Here is a 19329-nt window from a genome sequence, read left to right as displayed (position 1 = left end):
TTTGTAAACTTTTCTAAATTTTCACTACATGAATAATATAAACTCAAGAATACACAATCCTTCACCTTAAATTTTTCATTCTGAAGCCTACAAAAAATATAAAAAATAGGGAATGAATATCTCTATAAACTTTGCCAATATTTATCAAATGTTAACATTATGTCATGCTTGTTCTCTCTCTCCACAGAAAGGCACACATACACTCAGCTGCCAGGTTTCAACGAACCATTTAAAAAATGAGTTAAGAGAGAGAGAAGTTAAGATGGTGGAGAAGTAGGAAGATCCTGGGCTTTACTTGTCCCTCAAACACAGCTGTATTGAGGTCAAATTACTTGGAACATCCAGGAAATTGGTCTGCAGAGTGGCAGAAGGGTCTCCACAGTTTGAGGGAGACAGCTTGGCAGGTATAAGGTGTGTAGATGTGAATTGCGGGAGAGAAAGACTGCAGTGCCACAGAGGGGAGAGAACACTTTCTATGAAGAGACAAAAGGGAGAGAAAGAGACAGGGGTTGAGATAGGAGATAGTGTGGCTTCGAGTTAGCAGAAGAGGAAAACCTCTCTGGACCATGGACTGAATGGAGAGCAAGAAATAGGATCCAAGTTCTTTTTTGCAACTAGCCTTTGGAGCTGAAACTCTGACGTTTTGCAAGTCCATGACTTTCTCTGGAGAGAAGCTGTGGTTTGTCTTCCTGGGGAGGAGGGAGCTGGCCCCAGAGTGAATAGCATAGTGTAGTGATTTCCGATCTCCAGGATGCACTGGGAGAGAATAGTCCCCTTCCTGGACTACTTACGGAAGAGAGTTTATTAACCTCCCCAAGACAAAAGACCCTGTAGGTGCCAGCCAAAGGCCTTTCATCAACAGGGCAGAGAGGTTCTATTCCAGAAGAGGAGAACAGATCCACACCATGCTAGGGGTCCTTTAATACTTTGGGATTTGAATCCCAGCTGCATGCCAAAGAAAAAAACCGCACAAGAGTTTTGACACAGGGCAAGCTGACTTCCCTCTCTATTCTGTGAAGGCTGCCTGAACAGTGGGGGTTGAAACCCCTGGTCTCAGCATGAGAGATTGGGGTGGCACCACTTTCCCCTCAACACCAATACAGTGGGACTTCAGAAAACAACACAGCAGCCCCCAATGGAGGCAGGACCCACTTACACCAAACCCCGCCCCTCTGTGCCTGGCAACCGCTTATTTATTAGGGTGAGATGACTCGTAGCCAATGCAGCCAGCCTCTTCTCCAGTCCAGCACAGCCAGCAACCTCAAGCACCCACAGACAACTCTTTTTGTTGTTGTTTTCCTCCTTCTTTTTTTGTTTGAAATCAGGCTCATAGTTCCTCATTTGTTTACTTTGTTTCATTTCCTTCTCTCTCTCTCTCTTTTGGAATCAGGCTTTTGCATTCTTTTCTTTTTTCTCTTCTGCTTTTTTTTTTCTATTTTTTCTTTCTCTTTATTTGGAATCAGACTTAGTTTTTTGATTCTCTATGTATTTGGGTTTTTTTGTTGTTCCCTTTTCCTTTTTTCATTTTTTGGGATCAGGCTTCCTCACTCCTTTTTTTATCCAGGGTTACTTCAACAAACAAATCAAAGCACACTTAGTTAAATGTCCAAACACTCCCTCACTGCAGGCAAGGAGTTCTGCAGAGGACTGACCAGTGGGAAAGAGCAGCCAAAACACAACAGAAGAGCACACACAGCATACACCTGAAGTGCCAAGCTTTGGACTGTGTATGACCCCTTTTTAATACAATAGTATTCTCAGGTGCAGGAAATTTTAACAAACTTTTAAAAAAGAATTACAGAGGGGCACCTGGGTGGCTCATTCGGTTAAGCATCGAACTTCGACTCAGGTTATGATCTTGCTGTTCAGAATTCGAGCCCCGCGTCAGGCTCTGTGCTGACAGCTCAGAGCCTGGAGCCTGTTTCAGATTCTATGTCTCCCCCTCTCTCTCTTTCTGCCCCTCCCCATTCACGATGTCTCTCTCTTTCAAAAATAAACATTAAAAAATATATATTAAAAAAAAAAAGAATTATAGATATCCTGGCACTCAATTCCTAAATATTTTATCCCAGTACATATCTGTTAATGAATGAAGAAATCCTTTTAACTGAACATAATACCATTATCACATTGGGGGGGGGGGGGGGGTGGGCAGAATTCCACAGCAACAGCTATCATCCAAAGATAAAACTGTTTTCTTATACACTACTACATAAAACTCTTTTCCAAACTGTTGTCATGATAAAAAAATACTATCAATATAGATATAATAAAAAAGAACAAAAATGTTTAGTTTTTTTAAAAGGGTATTTAATGTAAAGCCATGTTTTATAAAATAAACTAAAATGATTTCTTAAAATTTCATATGAACGTATATTACTTGTGTTTTAAACTTAGCCTATTTTCCTTCCCCCATAGTGCTACAATTAGACTGTTTTATGGACATTATAAATATCATTCTCAATACTGTCAATTTTTTACCATTCTTTCAAAAGACTTCCTCTCCTGTATTCAATGCAGTCCAAACTCTTACACAAGGGTGTCTTTGTTTCAAAATACACATTAATGATATTTTAAACATTTTTAACAAGACTTTTTCATGATCAAAATATCCTTATTTTGTTAGTATTTGATTAATTTTTTAGTATATTGCTTCTCTGTATGGACTGAAAAGAAAAACCCAGTTTGTATACAAAATGAAATTATTGTCTCCAAATTGTTTGATACATAGATGACTTAACCACAAGATTAATCTTTTATAGCTTGCTTATTAATCTAGGAATCAAAGGCCAAAAAATGTCTATAACAATAAAGACAATTAGCCTTAAACTGTAATTAACTGGAATGAGAAAAATTAATCAGAAAAAAACTAAAAAGAAACAATGATACAATACTTTGTCATTACAGTAAGGTCTCAACTATTAGGTATCAAAATACTTGATAGTAATCAATTAAAATGCCATGTCTTAATATACATATGTCTGGACACAGCCACTAAAGCCGTAAGGGAGGATAAAGTGCCTTGTTTCTTTTTCATTTATTTCCAGAATTGAGTGAAATAATTTTCTCTCCCCTCTTTTTCAGTTAGTGATCTTATCTTTTTAAAAATTTCATAAATTAACTTAATAAATGACATTTAACAGTTACTAGACTTTCACTTAGAATGTGTTCTTTTCTGAATCAAGAGTTCTGCTTTGTGAGAGTTCATAAACATGTGACAAAAAATTCCAATATTCAAATTTTTAAAAGTATGTAAGTATATTTTTACAATAAAAAAAATTAAGCTGCATTGTATGTTAAAAAGTTTGAGATACATTCAACAAACATCAATTGGTAATAGAGATGAAGATTTTACTTACATTTGTAATAGCTATTGCATTTTTATCGTAGTATTTCTTCTTTTCATATTTATCTCTGATGAAAAATTCCACTGCTCTGAAAACAGATAACTTAAGGAAAAGCATGAGTTCAGTGGCACGTACAATCCCCTTATTCATTCCTTTCCACAAAGCTTACACACTAAATTCAATTTTCCTCCTCCCCAGTCCATGCCTTCCTCTCACACTGTTTCTGCAACTAAACTCTGTAACCTACTTTTCTTTCTGCCAACCAAAGTCTATCCCTTTCAGGAAGTTTTCTCCATTCAACAAAACCACCCAACCCAATTCTAAGGAAAAAAGTAACTACATTTCTCAATACCACCACACTCCCCAAACCTCCACCTTCAACCAAACTCAATTAAAGTTCATTTTAAACTCTCAGTATAAGGAAACTAATAGCCATGTGGTGCCCATAACATACCAGACACTGTGCTATGTATTGTCCCTACTTTGTTTCCTTTAATCCTTCCACAAGCCAGTCATGTGTACATTATTTCTGCATCACAGATGAATAATTATCAACTGGGAAAAACTAAACAACTGTGATTTCAATACTTCTGTTCTTTCCCACAGGCTTCTCCTAGTTGCATTATAGAGGATTTCCTGTATATTAGAAGAATGAGGGCCATTTTTTTTTTCTTTCAAAGCTGAGGAATGGGGAAGTCAAGAAACTACAACCAAAGTTAGTACTATTTAATTTTCTGAAGTTGGCTGGACTAGCCTTATACATAGACAGAGTGATCCACTTCTAGTGGGAGTTGAGAGTTTTGAGTTATCTGATATTGATGACTTCTCTTACCTCTCAATCACTGCTTTATTGAATTTCACTAAAATGGGAATTCTTCCATCAGACAGAGATTCATAACCTTTTTAGTACCATGAACCCCTATGGTCGTCAGGCAAAGCCTGCGAACTCTTTCTGGGACAGTGCTTTTAATTGTATAAAATAAAATACACAGAATTACAAAGGAAATGAATTACACTGAAATACAATCTCTCTGTAGATCCCCAGTAAGACATCCTTCTGTTCAAAAGATAAGTTACCTGAAGCAGTAAAACAATACATTTTCAGTCAATAACTCCTTATTTGAAGTTAATAAACGCCTTTTAAATTGACAGTTGAGGCAACAGATAATAGATGACAGACCAATATATAGTGGATATTAAAAAGTTGAGGCATTATGAAAGCACTCAAAGAGGGCCAGGGAAGGCAAGACAGGAGATCTAAACATTTAATTTATTAAGTAAACTGAATGACTGAAAGCCATTTTTAAAGATAGTTTGTGAAGGGCACTTTATGTGATCTTTATCTCCGCTCCTCCTCTTCGCAACCTATAAGGTAGGTGCCGTTCCACAACTACAAGTGTGGCATAGAAAGTTTAAAAAGTTCTCTGAGATTCTTATAGTACAAGAGAGAGCTGTGATTCAAAACCAGGAATATCTGGCATTTACCTTTCAGAATGTTCCTGATCACCACCAGTTCATCTGTGAACCATTCAGTTAATGCTAATAAATACTTTTAAAATCTAGAGACTGTCAAATTTGGATGGTATTTTCTTTTAAACTTTTTTTATGTTTACTTATTTTTGAGAGAGAAGGAGAGACAGAGCGTGAGCAGGGGAGCGGCAGAGAGAGAGGGAGACACAGAATCCAAAACAGGCTCCAGGCTCTGAGCTGAGAGCACAGAGCCTGATGCGGGGCTCAAACTCACAAACTGCGAGATCATGACCTGAGCGGAGGAAGCTCAGCCGACTGAGTCACCCAGGTGCCCTGATGGTATTTTCAAAGTAGCCTGGGAGACCCTTTTAAGTAAAAGATGTGATCGGGCTGCTTATTTAGCTATGTGAAAATTTTAGCAGCCAATATGCCAAGATTTTCATAAAATGCAATGTTATTTTACTCCAACTATTTCACATGTAAATCAGCTAAATGTTAGGTTAGCTCATGACTGTAAATACAAGTTCAATATTACATTTTTCTGTTTATCTAACAGGAAAAAATGAAACAATCAAAAATCTGGCCCTTTGGATTAGGTGTATGAACATGGATATACTTAGCAATTTTCACTGTTAGAGACAACTACTTACCTCCACAAAAAGAGAAAATAGACTTCACTTAGACTGAGGTCATTTTCATTTCAGATGATATGGAATATATTTATTATTCATATATATATTTATAAATTTGTATAAATATTTTAGCAGCAATTATATTTACAGTTAAATATGTATTATATAGCATATAATACAATATATATATACAGCTATTCTTTTAACTACAGAAAATTTTTAGAAATCTAAATTCTTATATTAAAATGTTTATATTTAAATATCAGAGAGGAGGATAATACTAATATTTTTCCTTCTTAAAGACAGAAACAACCTTCATTTTAGATATTGTTTAGAGTATACTACACCTTAAAGCTTGAAAAGATTTAGTACTCTTATCTATGAAATGTCAGTGACAAAGATCACTGTTTATGATTTTAAAAATTACTATTAGAGAGAAAACTCATTAAGGTTAGAAACAGAGCTTATAAAATAGTTTAACCAACAGTAAAACTAAAATACTGAAAACTATGATGGTTTTATAAATACTAAATTTGAAAAAGACAAATATTTTAAGTTTACAATTTTTTGGAGTGAAAAACAATACAAACATCTAGTGAAAATACATGTTGCTGTGAATTTGCAGAAATAACAGATATAAGTGAAATCTTAATTTATATTTAATATATTTTATATAAATAATGCAAATTTAGGTGAATCTGGTTCTGCTTATAAGAAACCTTATCACAAATTATCTAAAAAGTAAGCAATTCCTAAAATTCTGAGATGAAAGTTGAGTTGTTTTCCAAGGATATTAAGATTAAATTAATTAAGTTAAAGTAATCACTAGAGCAGAAGAACTCACTTGGGTCTTCCTGTTATTAAATATTACTTTTTTTTAACATTTATTTATTTTTGAGAGAGAGACAGACAGAGTATGAGCAGGGAAGGGGCAGAGAGATGGAGACATGGAATCTGAAGCAGGTTCCAGGCTCTGAGCTGTCAGCACAGAGCCCAACGCAGGGCTCTAACCCATAAACCACGAGATCATGACCTGACCTGAAGTTGGATACTCAACCAAATGAGCCACCCAGGCACCCCTTAAATATTACTTTTCAAAAACCAATCAAAGCCCACCACAAAGTGCATTTTTTAACTTCCTTGGGAGTCATCTGAGAAAGGACCGTGATTTAAGAAACACGATTTTTATGTCCTCAGTTGCTATCCATTCCTATGTACCCCTTAAAGCAAGAACATATCCTATGGTCTTTATGTATATTTGTACAAGGTTCCAAATGTATGCCAATTCTTCATTGTTAATTCACCTAAAGAAACAATGATTTATTCCCAGGATCAGCAAAATTTTTCTTAGAGGGCCAGACAGTAAATATTTTAGGCTTTGAAGGATAGTTGGTCTATGCTGCAATTATTCAACTCTGCCTTTGTAGCTCCAAAGCAGCCTTGAAAATACATAGATTAATGGGCATGATAATAAAACTTTACTTACAGAAAGAGGAGCTGGCTCATAAGCCTGCAGTTACTGATTCCTGAATTGTATCCCAATTTTGCCCACGAGGGCAAAACAAGTTGGAGTTATAGAGAGTCTCTGTGTCTACAAATTATCATTACAGACATCTTAAGGAATTTTCAGAGGACATTTTGACAATAGTTTTGCCTTATATGTGGACTCTAGTACTAAGGTTCAAAGAAGATGGTCTCCAACATACACCCTCATTTCTGGTACCAGTAGGCACTTGTTATTGTTACCTTGAAGTCAGCTAATCTGCTGAACCCATACCTAGGTATAATAAAAAAAACACATAATAATACTCAACTCACAAAGTTGTTGAGAGTTATGGGAATAATATATATAAAGCATTTTGCAGTACCTAAAAGACAGTAAGAATTCAATAAATGAAGTTAGGTTTTGTTGTTATATAACTTTGTATCTCAGTTTCCTCACCTTTAAGCTGGAGATAACACTAAAGTCTCATCTCACAGGATTATTATAAGAATTAAACAAGCTAGTGTGTATAGAGAACTAAGCACAGTGTATGGCACATAGTGAGTACTATTTAATTTTTAGCTCTTATTATCACAGTTCAGGGAAGAAATGAACAACAACTACCACGTTCAGGGCTAAGATGATTTGCACGTCATCAAGTTTAAATAGATGAACTGAGAAACAATAAAAGGACAAATGAATTTGGAGAACAATCAATACTCATCTTCATTTTCTATTCTCTACGTGTCATTTGAGACATAAGGATTTAGTTATACTGACAGATCAATAATATAACCAAAAAAATTAGAAATAGAACAACAATATTTTCAGGAAATCAGGGAAAGGAATATATTAACAATTCAAGTTTAAGTGGTTGATTTCAGATTTAATAAACAAACAAAAACAAATACCCCAGAGTCTTCCCCATGCCTATAGTTACAAAACATTCAGTACAGCACCCTTAATTGTTCCTGTCCTCGAAACTAACAAATGATACTATACAAGCCCCACAGAAGTTTAACATTGCTTTGTATTTTAACATGTATTTATTTGTAATTTGAGATTGTTTTCCTTTTCTTAAAGATACCATTTTAAAAGACAATTAAATTAATATTTACTCCAAAGAACAAAATCTTCCAATTCCAGACACATTCCCACTGACAGCAGTAAAATCTTGAAATGCTCAAAGGAGAAGAACTGCTGATTAGCTTTGGTGCACAATAGACCTCATGGAACTGAAGTAATTAAAGTTTTTAGATAAGATGAAATATCCTAATAATGAAAAGCTTAATGTAAAGCTTTATCATTTGTCATGCACTGGTACATGCAGCCTATAATTAACCACATCCCACATGAGAAATTGTACTTTCACAGCAGCTTTTGCATAACTTTGTAAATTGTAAAGCTTTTAAAAAGTGACAAATCTTGTTAAGAATTCAGTAAGGCCCATATTATGTGAGTTTTACTCAGTTTGGTTCCATTTGCCTCTAGGGGTAAGGCAACAATGTTTAAATCAATAAAAATGCAGCAATTTTAGGCTTTTCTAAGAACAATGAAATTTAGAATGATTCGTGAAATAAAGAACAGGGACTAGTTTTGTTACTAGTTTCCCTAATAAAATCACAATGTTTCATAATTTAAAAAAGGGAATAAAGTGATGTTGCTATAATATTTAAGGTAAAAACAATTTTAAGGCCACAGTATTATATTGGATATAGGGACTGGTCTCATGGCCCAGGGCATGTCATCTTAAACTCGCAGTGGTCATCTTTGTGTCATCAAATCTGTTTCGACAAAATCCCTCTTTAAGTAGTTTCTGACAACCATTAGATTATCTTTTTGTGAACAGTAAGTCAACACCTCATATAAATATGACCATAATTTTTAAATGCTTTAGAAGAAGTAAATTTAGTTTGAAAAATCATATAAGCATGCTTGAGCACATGTTAGCAAAAATATACATAATCCAAAAGCCCGAAATGAATCACACCAGCTACTTAGAAGCTAAAATCTATATCTAAATCTTATGATCTAGCTGCAAAGAGTCCCAAACCATAAGCCTATCTATTGTTGAAGGCCATCAAGACTCAAAAGTGGCAACACTGATTTTACTTAGACTATCATCATTTAAAAATATTCAAGTGCCCGTCTACAGGAGGAAAAGTCTGGAAGCTTTGAGAAATTTCTTAATAACTCTTTGAACATCCTACCTTTCCACGCCCTCAAAAGGGAAAATACTATGCTCTAGTTCACTGAGTTATTTTGAGAATTAGAAAAAAGATAATGTACATAAAATGCCAAGCTAGTGCCTAGCACACCGCTAACCTTTTTTAAGCAGTAAAGCTATATCAGCTGCTGTTCACAACATTGTATCTTCAGTGTGTCAAAGGTCGAGGATGTAATGATACCAAACACCAATCAATTCACTGTAAAAATCTTATCTCTCCTGAAATTTTTAGGTAAGTACCAAACATTTAAAAATATATCAGCGAAAATAATAACAGAATTAATAACTCACTACCTCATTAATCCTTTATTTCTATAAGGTTCATCATAAAATTGATGGTAATTATTTGAGAAGAAATAGTATTGCTACCAACATATATGAAACAGTGGATAGAACATTTCAATGTGAGGTGTGCCTGGGTGGCTCAGGAGTTGGCATCCAACTCTTGATTTTGGATCAGGTCACGATCTCACAGTTCGTGAGAATGAGCCCCACACTGGGTTCTGCACATCTCTCTCCTCTCTTTCTGCCCCTACCCTCCTCTCTCTCACTCTCAAAATTAATTAATTAATTAAAAGAAAAAAACAAAACAGTTCAATGTAAGAGAATACCAAAAAACTACATCCAGTCCTTTCTGAAATACCTTCAAGACTTCTTTGAAAATACAGAATCATGATGATATGTTAAATAACTTGGAAGCCACTTTCACCCACAAGATACCAAATAAAGGATACTACCAAAAACTTCAAGAACTTCAAGAATTTACCCTGTAATCTTCAAGAGAAGTCCAAAAAAAACCAACTCAAACCAAACTGACCCCAACACACACACAAACTTCCACAGAAAGAAAATTCTTCCATTTGAGCGTCAACTCAGCCTGTGGGGTGAGAACCAAAGAGAAGAGAAATAAATACAACTAGCAAGCAACTGGTAAAAACCCAGGACATTACTTCTTTGCTCTACTCTATTTCCTTCTGCCATGCTCTATTCCAGGGTTCTGCCCTAGGCCTCCATTTTTCAGAGGAGAAAGAAAACAGCATTCCCAAGATTTTTAATAAAACACACAAAAAAGAATACAGGACCACTGCCCTGGGTAAACACAACTTCATTCCACACTTTTGTATTACCTACATGCTAAATTACTCTATAATCTGCACTGAATTTCCTGCTTTCTTCTAAGGTCCAGACCCATGTTTCCAGCTACTAAATGGGGATCTCCATGTATATGTCCAACAGACACCTCAACCTGTCCAAAGCCATGAAGCATGGCTTATCACCTTTCCTTTCTGACCCTTCAACCTTCATCTGGTACTGAATACTTTCTGTCTGGGAATATGTTTTACTTCACCATAGAACCTCAGGCAAGCTTTAATATCTGGGGTCATCCCAGTATCTTCTTCAGAAACAGAGCCAGTTTTAATCTAATCCAATTGCTCCTGCTTTCCCAATTTCTTTGCACTCTTCCCAATTCCTTCTTGTCCATTCTTAATGCACTAATTTATAACTTCATCATTGCTCATTTCAAGGCTATAGTAGTATTATTCTACATGGTCTCTCTGATCTCCAAGATCTGACAGTACAGAGCCTGCTTGGGATTCTCTCCCTCTCTGCCCTCTCCCCAACTCATGCGTGCACACTCTTTCTCTCTTTCAAAATACATAACAAAATATTTTAAATAAATAAATAAATAAATAAATAAATAAATAAATAAATAAATAAATAACATCATGGTAAGTTCACAACTTTCTAAATACAGTTAAAATATGAAGTATAAAAATGAGTTAATTTTTTTTTAAACCTACAATAAATAAAGTTTAAAGGATACTGATCTGTCTGTGGTCTTCGAAAATTCTCTGGAAGATTGGCTTCATAGAGTAGTCTTGCTTTAGTATTTCCCATATCTTGCATGCACTAAAATAAAAAGAAAAATCAAGTATTTTCATTACTCATATAAAAAAAGTAATTCCCATATACACATACATATACATACCTACACACATATATACAAACAAATACCAGGTAACATTTATTATTTGCAAGATATATTTTCTAAGGAAAATAATTTAAATCACAACTATGAAATTACTAAAGTTCAAAGTATATGTTTAATTCCTCACATTTACTCAACTTATGTGGACCCATAGTTTTCTAATGTCTTTTTCTGTGAAAATAATACCATCTTCCTAAAAGTAATTTCCTGGTAGTTCATGGGCAGTTTTATTATTGTTTTAAATACACCACTTGAACAACACTGCCATTTCCAACAGTAACAGCTCAAGACCAAATTTTCTTTGTGTTGAGTTTCCAAATACTCCTGGGTTTTCATGATTTACAATCAGAATCACAATGGAGAGTAGATAAAAAAGAAATAGTGCTAACCTAAAACTCTAAAGAGGATTTATTCCCTTGGGGTTAACCTCTTTAAGATTCTGCTGAAAGCTATGGATCCCCTCCCTACAAAAAACCTGCACGTGATGGCCCAAAGTCTCCCTAAAATCTACAAGCCCCCAAAATAAGAACTACTCAGGAGGTATAAAATAATCTGACAATCACTTCAACCAGTTTAACTAAGTTTCAGTATCTTCTGTGAGTAAGGATTAGCCAAACAATACTTCCTGGGCATTCTATTACATTAGAAACTAAACATTTACAAACAAAATATTATTCTATTACTATTTTACATCATTTACATAGAGCTTGGGTTCCTTAAAATGTTTTAATTGGTAGAAAGATCAGTTTGTATAATCCCTTCTTTTTCCTTCTGATCTCCTAGACACACTCCACATCTCCAAGAAGACAGCCGAGGTCTAACAGATTTCCAGACATCGACCTTGAGTTGTAGCCCTCAAGTGGACACAGAACTATCTTCCTTCAAATAAAAAAATACAGTGACTTTTTTATCCCAACTGAGTTGTAAGGTATGCAAAATACTAATATACACTCATTTCTGGATACCTATCCCACCCACCTCAACATACTCTCTCAGAGTAAACAAGATAATAAGAGAGATCATAAGAAAGTGAAGTAATTAATAGGGGGCTGGGAAATATAATGGATAGAAAAACTGAAAAAGAAATGAGGTTTTTCTATATAGCTAAGACAAAATAAAACCAAAGGTATATAAGGTAAGGGGGAAAACTGTGTAAAGTGAACTGACAGTACAAGGTCAGAGGCTCTATTACATCATGACATATACTAGCATGAATATGAGGAGAGCTAACATGTAAATTCTGTGTGTGGGGAGAAAAGCTTAGAAACTTTTCGTATAGCTCTCTCTTCTTGAAAGAAGAAATGTTTGCCCTCTCAAGTATTCAAATGATGTTTCATCTTTGTGTCATGGTGGGAATTTATTAAGTAAAGGTGATCCAAGTTATGTAATCATAAAAGCATTAAACATTTAGGAGGAACTAAAGCAAGAAAAATTGTCTCATACTTTTCACAATATCTGCAATAAAGCAAAAAGTAACTCACAGAAACTATGAAAGTAAGAAAATTTAAAAGTTTCCATCAAGCAAACAAGAATACATGGAAATTCTAACAAAAAATTTAGTAAGATTAAAAACAGTATCTACTATATACGTTGTATCTCATTGATCCTAAGTTACATTTTTCTTCATATTTCAACATTAATGAAATGAAATACATCTTAAAACTGATGGTGTCTTGTAAATTATAGTTTTTTTCTTATTAGGCCATAAAATAGAGATGCTTTTTATAGAAATATCTTACTTTCAATGAATATGATTGTACACATTTTATATAAAATATCCTCTTTATTTAATGTAGATTATTAAAATTTTGACAAAATAAAAAGTAATTAGGAACAAGGCATATATGTATATTACACCAAATTATTTAATGTTGTTTTAGGGATGCAGGTGAGAAAAAACAAGGTATAAAAATCTGAAAGAGACAAGTAATGTGAAATAATGAGCCATTTCTATAGAAGACCACTGCCAAAAGTGTGAAAGGGTACAGGTGCATGCGGTGTATACGTTAGTTGGGATCAGAAGAAACAAGGATTCAATGACATTACAGATGTAGAAAGATCATTTTGTAAGAAGATATTAGTGGCTCAGATAGTTTCTAGGTTTCTAAAAAGTAGAACAGAGTAGTGAGAAAGGAAGGTCAGCAACAAAAGGATCAGTGAAAATGAAAAGGTTAATAAGCAATTTGGAGATGGTTAAAGCAAGGGGAAAAAACAACAGGAGCTGGCATTGGGGGAGTTGATAGGAATATGGTACAAACTAGCTGTCTTCAGTTTCAAAACACTACATTTAAGGGCCATATACAGTACTTATGAAAATTTATTCTATTGGTCCTAAAGAGCAAACTGTGTCTAGTAATCAGAAGAAAATAATGAAAATAGCCTAACAACTACAATAACGAGCTTTAGCCTCAATACTTTATTTTTATACATAAATTATGTATTATTATAAATTGCATATATATTATAGAAATTGTATATATATACGCCATTTTAAATTTCAAAAAACCCTGATTTAGACATTATTACCCTACTTTGGCAGGAAAGGAAACAGAAGTGGCAAGATGTTAAGTAACAGACCCAAGATTATTAGTCGCCACGAGTATTCAACTCCTGATAGAAACATCAGCCATCAGTAGTAGTTTTGATATCTCAGGTTATATCCAATGGAACTGGGGACTACATCCTGCAAGACTTACAAACACCAAGCTCTTTGCTTTAGAGCTCAGTTTTCATTTTACAGATAAAGAAACTGAGGCACAAAGAGGTTATATGATTTCTCTACTGAGTAATACAATGAATCAGTTACAAGGCTGAAAATCCTTGCCACCAGGCACCAGCTAATCGAAATAAGTGTCCAGGAAATTTCACCCAAGATAGAAAAATACTTTAGGTATTGCCTCCATTATTAAAACATCATTCCTGTTATTAAAATATTACTGCTTTTCTTTTGGGTTCTCTCAACCAAAAAGCTTTAGCAAAATGTACTGGTAGAAAGCAAAATTTTAGTTGCTTATTCTTTGGCAATTTATGATTCAGTATCCCAGAGCTGAAATGAGTGGACTGGTTGCAAAAAAGGGGAAAGGAGGGATGATAAAGGGCATACACTTCTTTAAAAAAATAATAAATAATAATAATAAGATTTTATTATTTAACTACAATGAGAATTAAGTTATGGTTAATGAACTAGCTACCTTAACTTCTATCATGAAGTTTCCAATCAAGCCAGATCTAATACTACACACCATCCTGAAAAACTTAAACTTCCAAACCTTACTTTCACTTCTCCAAAAGGAGGAATACTTGTAAGGATGCCAAATAGACCATTAAAAATTTTTAAATTTACCAAATTTGAAAATTCTTTGGCTTTACAGAAAGCATGTAATTCTGTCATTCCTTCTCTCTCTCTCTCGCACGAAGAGGACTCTTAATTATTTAAATCAAATTTTCTACAAGTTTGGTTAAAAAAAGTTTTTTGAGAGAGAGAGAGAGGGAGCAAGTGAGCGAGGGGCAGAGAGAGGGAGAGAGAAAGAGGGAGGGAGGAAGGGAGGGAAAGAGAGAAGGAGAGAAGGAGAGAAGGAGAGGGAGAGAAGGAGAGGGAGAGAAGGAGTGGGGGGAGAACGGGGAGAGAGAGAGAGAGAGAGAGAGAGAGAGAGAGAGAGAGACAGAGAGGGAGGAAAGGGGGGAGAGAGAGAGAGGGGAAAGAGAGGACAGAGACAGAAACAGAGACAGAGAGAAGTGAGGCTCACCCGGGGCTCACGTTTTATCCAAAGCAGGGCTCTGCTCACCTGATGTGGGACTCGAACCCATGAACTGTGAGATCATGACCTGAGCTGATGTCAGATGCTTAACAACTGAGCCACTCAGGTGCCTTAAAAATATTTTTAAGTAGGTATTTACTTAATAAACTATTTTTTGCCTCAAAACTGATTTTTAAAAAAGTCAAATATCCAGGGGGCAGAAAATATACTGAAATTCTTGACAAAGAAATGATTATAAGAATATATTAAATAAAAAGTCAATATGCATTATTACTTTCAAAAATATATATATTGAAGAGTAAGTTAAATGTGTTTTTCACAGTTATGATAAACGCCATTTAGGTAGTATATATTTAAAAATTAATGTTATTTACTATTCACTTGAAATTCAATATGTCCTCATTTTATACACCGTATGTTTCTAGAAAGATGAATTTTATATTGTACTTTTTGCTTAAATAATCTTCATTCAAAATCACTACCATTATCATTGCAAAGGAAGGTTTCACCTGAAAATAGTGTAATAAATCCCACTTAAGAATCTCAGGGGCTCCTGGGTGGCTCAGTTGGTTAAGTGTCCAACTCTTGATTTCAGCTCAGGTCATGATCTTAACAGTTCATGAGTTCAAACCCCGCATCGGGCTCCACACTTACAGTGCAGAGCCTGGTTGCGATTCTCTTTCCCTCTCTCTCTGTCCCTCTCCCCCTAAAATAAATAAACTTAAAACTCAAAACCTACTATTAAAAGTATTTTGTCTTTGTCAATCTATAATCTTTGTTTTCAGTTTCTCCATATAAGCCAATACAAAGAACACCACCTACCCAAAGACTCACAAGTTATCTGAGATTCAATTTCAAAAATTACTGTTTGAACTAGAATGCTGAAAAACATCTACAGGCTAACATACTTCTTCACAATCTAACATAGATAAAATTTTCTATTTCTGAAACTTTCTAAGTAGAAAACATTTCACCCAATCCTAGTTTTTGCACTAAAAACAATAAAAATCTATATTCCAAAAGAGTTCTAAGTTTTTTAATGTTTTACAGAGACTGAAGTAAACTGAGGTTGTCAATTTAAAGTTTAAATTGGCATTTACTTATGGGATTTGTATAATTTAGTAAACTAAAACATACAAAAAGTAAACTTGTAACACATGGTATCTCCGTTTGCAGTGAGCACTGCGTAACTTACAGAGCTGTCAAATCACTATGCTATACCCCTGAAATTAATGTAACATTATATGTCAACTGTACTTTGATAAAAAATAAAAATAACTGAAAAAAGTTAACACATATAACAAGCAGGAACAGATATAAGGACAATAAGCAGAGTCAAGGAGTAGGCAAACAAATGTACTAGGAAATTTTATTTTTATGTAACACTACTGTAAAAACGTTTTTTAAAAAAAATCACTATTTCTTACAAATCAGAACCACATTGAGATACCACCTCACACCATCAGAGTGGCTAAAATTAACAACTCAGGAAACAACAGATGCTGGCAAGGATGTGGAGAAACGAGAACCCTCTTGCACTGTTGGTGGGAATGCAAACTGGTGCAGCTGCTCTAGATACAGTGTGGAGGTTCCTCAAAAAATTAAAAATAGAACTACCCTATGACCCAGCAATAGCACCAATAGGAATTTATCCAAAGGATACAGGGGTGCTGATTCATAGGGGCACATGTACCCCAATGTTGACAGCAGCGCTATCAACAACAGCCAAATTATGGAAAGAGCCCAAATGTCCATCAACTGATGAATGAATAAAGAAGATGTGGTGTGTATACACATACGCACACACTTGGCAATGAGAAAGAATAAACTCTTGCCATTTGCAACAAGGTGGATCGAAACGGAGGGTATTACACTCAGTGACATAAGTTAGAGAAAGAAAGATATCATACGTTTTCATTCATACGTGGAACTTGAGAAACTTAACAGAAGATCATGGGGGAAGGGAAGGAGAAAAAATAGTTTCAAACAGAGAGGGTGACAAACCATAAGAGACTCTTAAATACAGAGAACAAACTGACAGTTGATGAGGAGGAGTGGGGGAGAGGGGAAAACGGGTGATAGACACTGAGGAGGGCACTTGTTGGGATGAGCACTGGGTGTTGCTTGTAAGCGATGAATCATGGGAATCTATCACTGAAACCCAAGAGCACACTGTATACATTGTATCTTAGCTACCTTGACAATAAATTATATTTTTAAAAAATCACTATTTCATGTCAACAGGGGTATCTCCAATGGAAAAAAAAAATTAAGCCCCCCACAAAATCAGTTTTAGTGAAAAAAAGAGCCTTGAAATAAGTGTGAAGGTAAGAAGTAACAGGAACAGACAAACAAAATGCGCCTCCACATCTTTATCAATATCAGGAAATAATAGCAAACGGCAAGATAAGTGACAGGCCACCTAAAATTCCAAGTTAATGATTCATTCTCCTAAGAATAAAACTTGCTAATTTTTTTCCTTTCTTCAGTCTTCCAAAATATTGGAAAGCAGAGCACTCTGGAATCCAACTAAGTAATACAAGTACTTCAGGGTATGACTTCTATCTGTTGTTAGCTCAGCGAAAGCCAAATACAGTCAAGTCCAGGTTCAGTGGCTGTGTTTAAGAACTATAGCTCTTTGGACGTCCCCTCTCTTTGACCTTGTACATTCTTTCTCTTTTCTCAACCTACCTCCTATCTGTCCCTATGTTTCCTGCACTTTCTCCCTCAGATACTAAGAATTACCAGGTCAAAAGCCATTTATAGTTAAGCTAGAATTCACACTAATGTATTAATACAGGAAGCTCCCTGCATAGTTTTCATAAATGTTTATGTGTGTACTGAGTGGCCTTTTGGAGTTTACTGGCTACTTTAAAAAAAATGGAATAAGTGGAGAAAAGAACAGCAGCTACAAAACAAAGGACGAAGATTGCTAATTGCTCTATTTCAAATGATAAGGTTACAATGTGTCAACTGGATCTTCTAAAATCCCAATGGCAAAAATGCAAAATATTAAAATAATCAATACAATCTTACAAGTTAGTGTGTAATGGAAAGGTGCTACATGTCTACACCAAATCTAGAGGAAGAAAGGTAAAGTGATATAAATTAAAACTCTTCTGAATTTTCTGAGGGGTGGGGAAGAGTCTCACCTACAAGATTAAAGGTTATTGTGTAAGATATGAAAACAGCTAAAAATGTGTACTACCTAGATGTTTATACAGATGCATAAAATACTTCAGGAAAACTACACAACAAACTAATAAATACGGTTGTTCCTACAGAGGAAAATTGGATGACTGAGGAATAAAAACGAGAGGAAAACTACTTTTACACCCTTTGTACCCTTTGAAGTTTGTGCCATGTCCATATAATTCTCATTCCCCAAAACAATGAATAATTTGAAGGGGGCTACATTAATCCTGCATTGTTTCTAAATAAAATATTATTCAGAGAAGCTTAGCTAGGATATCCAAGCAGCATGAATGAGAGCATCCACTCCTACTAGGAAAACAAAGTGTTCTAGTGATCAAAGAGGTTATGAACCAAATGAAATTAATACATTTTTAAGAATCCCATGCAAGTATATCCTACGCTCCAAGTATAAATATACTTGTGATTTAGTTATGATTTACTTATGATACCTTTTCTCAGTATCATCTTCTTAAAGAAACAGAACTGTTGCTAAAGATTAAATCATTGAATGTATCTGCTTTTGCTTCTTAAAATTTCAACATCTATATAATTTTATGTGAGCAAGGGAATACTACTTGTTCTATATTCTATTCATTAAAGTTTTCAGAACACAAAGACTAAGATTTTCAAACTGCCTTATCTGAATGTATATTTTTTTTAATGTTAATAAAAAAGAGGAAATGAGTATTTGTAGTCCCTGGATAAATTCTTCATGTCAGTGACTCACCTCTACTACCACTTGAAATTTTCCAGAATAGTTCTCTATCTTCCTCTCAAAAGCCACCAGGATTTCTTGCATAGGAGCAAGCTTTTCAGGACTGGTTTCAAGATCTTTTGGATTCCAGCTGCTGGAAAAGAAGGGCCACCATTTTTGGTCTCAGGAACTCTTTGTAAATATTTAATACAGAGTCCATTCCTCCAGGTTTCATAAAATTGTGTTTTAGGGGAATTGTTCTCTTTCTGTTTTAATTGTTGTTTCTAGGTACAAAGTAAGTAAACCACACATATTTAAAAATTAAAAATTTTAAATGATGATGTGGAATTAGAGGTACCAATTTTCATTTTCTAGTTCTTACAAATTCAGAGAATGTATTTTTTAAAGCAATAAAATTAAACACCATTATAACAAAGTTGGAAAAGCTTCACATCACAGTCTTTAGTAATCTGTACTTACTATGAAATCCATACCATTTGAAGTCTGGGAATAAACGACTACTTTCATCCTAG

General features: G+C 34.7%; 1 protein-coding gene across 5 annotated transcripts in view; it reads right to left on the bottom strand.

The window, feature by feature from the left end:
* The window catches only part of SMAP1 (small ArfGAP 1), a 205467-nt gene that overhangs the window by 123946 nt on the left and 62192 nt on the right, over window positions 1-19329 (bottom strand). For 3 of the 5 annotated variants that reach the window (XM_042939152.1, XM_042939148.1, XM_042939149.1), the window contains exons 3-4: window positions 10985-11070; window positions 3360-3435 (exon numbers count right to left, since the gene is read on the bottom strand). In XM_042939152.1, coding sequence (XP_042795086.1) covers window positions 3360-3435; window positions 10985-11070 — 162 coding nt within the window. Of the gene's footprint in view, window positions 1-3359; window positions 3436-10984; window positions 11071-18829; window positions 18951-19329 lie in introns of all 5 variants that reach the window. The other 2 variants (XM_042939150.1, XM_042939151.1) reach the window with 2 other exon arrangements.

This window comes from Panthera leo, chromosome B2 (genome assembly GCF_018350215.1).
Source record: "Panthera leo isolate Ple1 chromosome B2, P.leo_Ple1_pat1.1, whole genome shotgun sequence".
In the NCBI taxonomy this organism is placed as follows: Eukaryota; Metazoa; Chordata; class Mammalia; order Carnivora; family Felidae; genus Panthera; species Panthera leo.
Note: the sequence above shows the minus strand (reverse complement) of the source record. Positions and strands in the feature narration are given on the sequence as shown.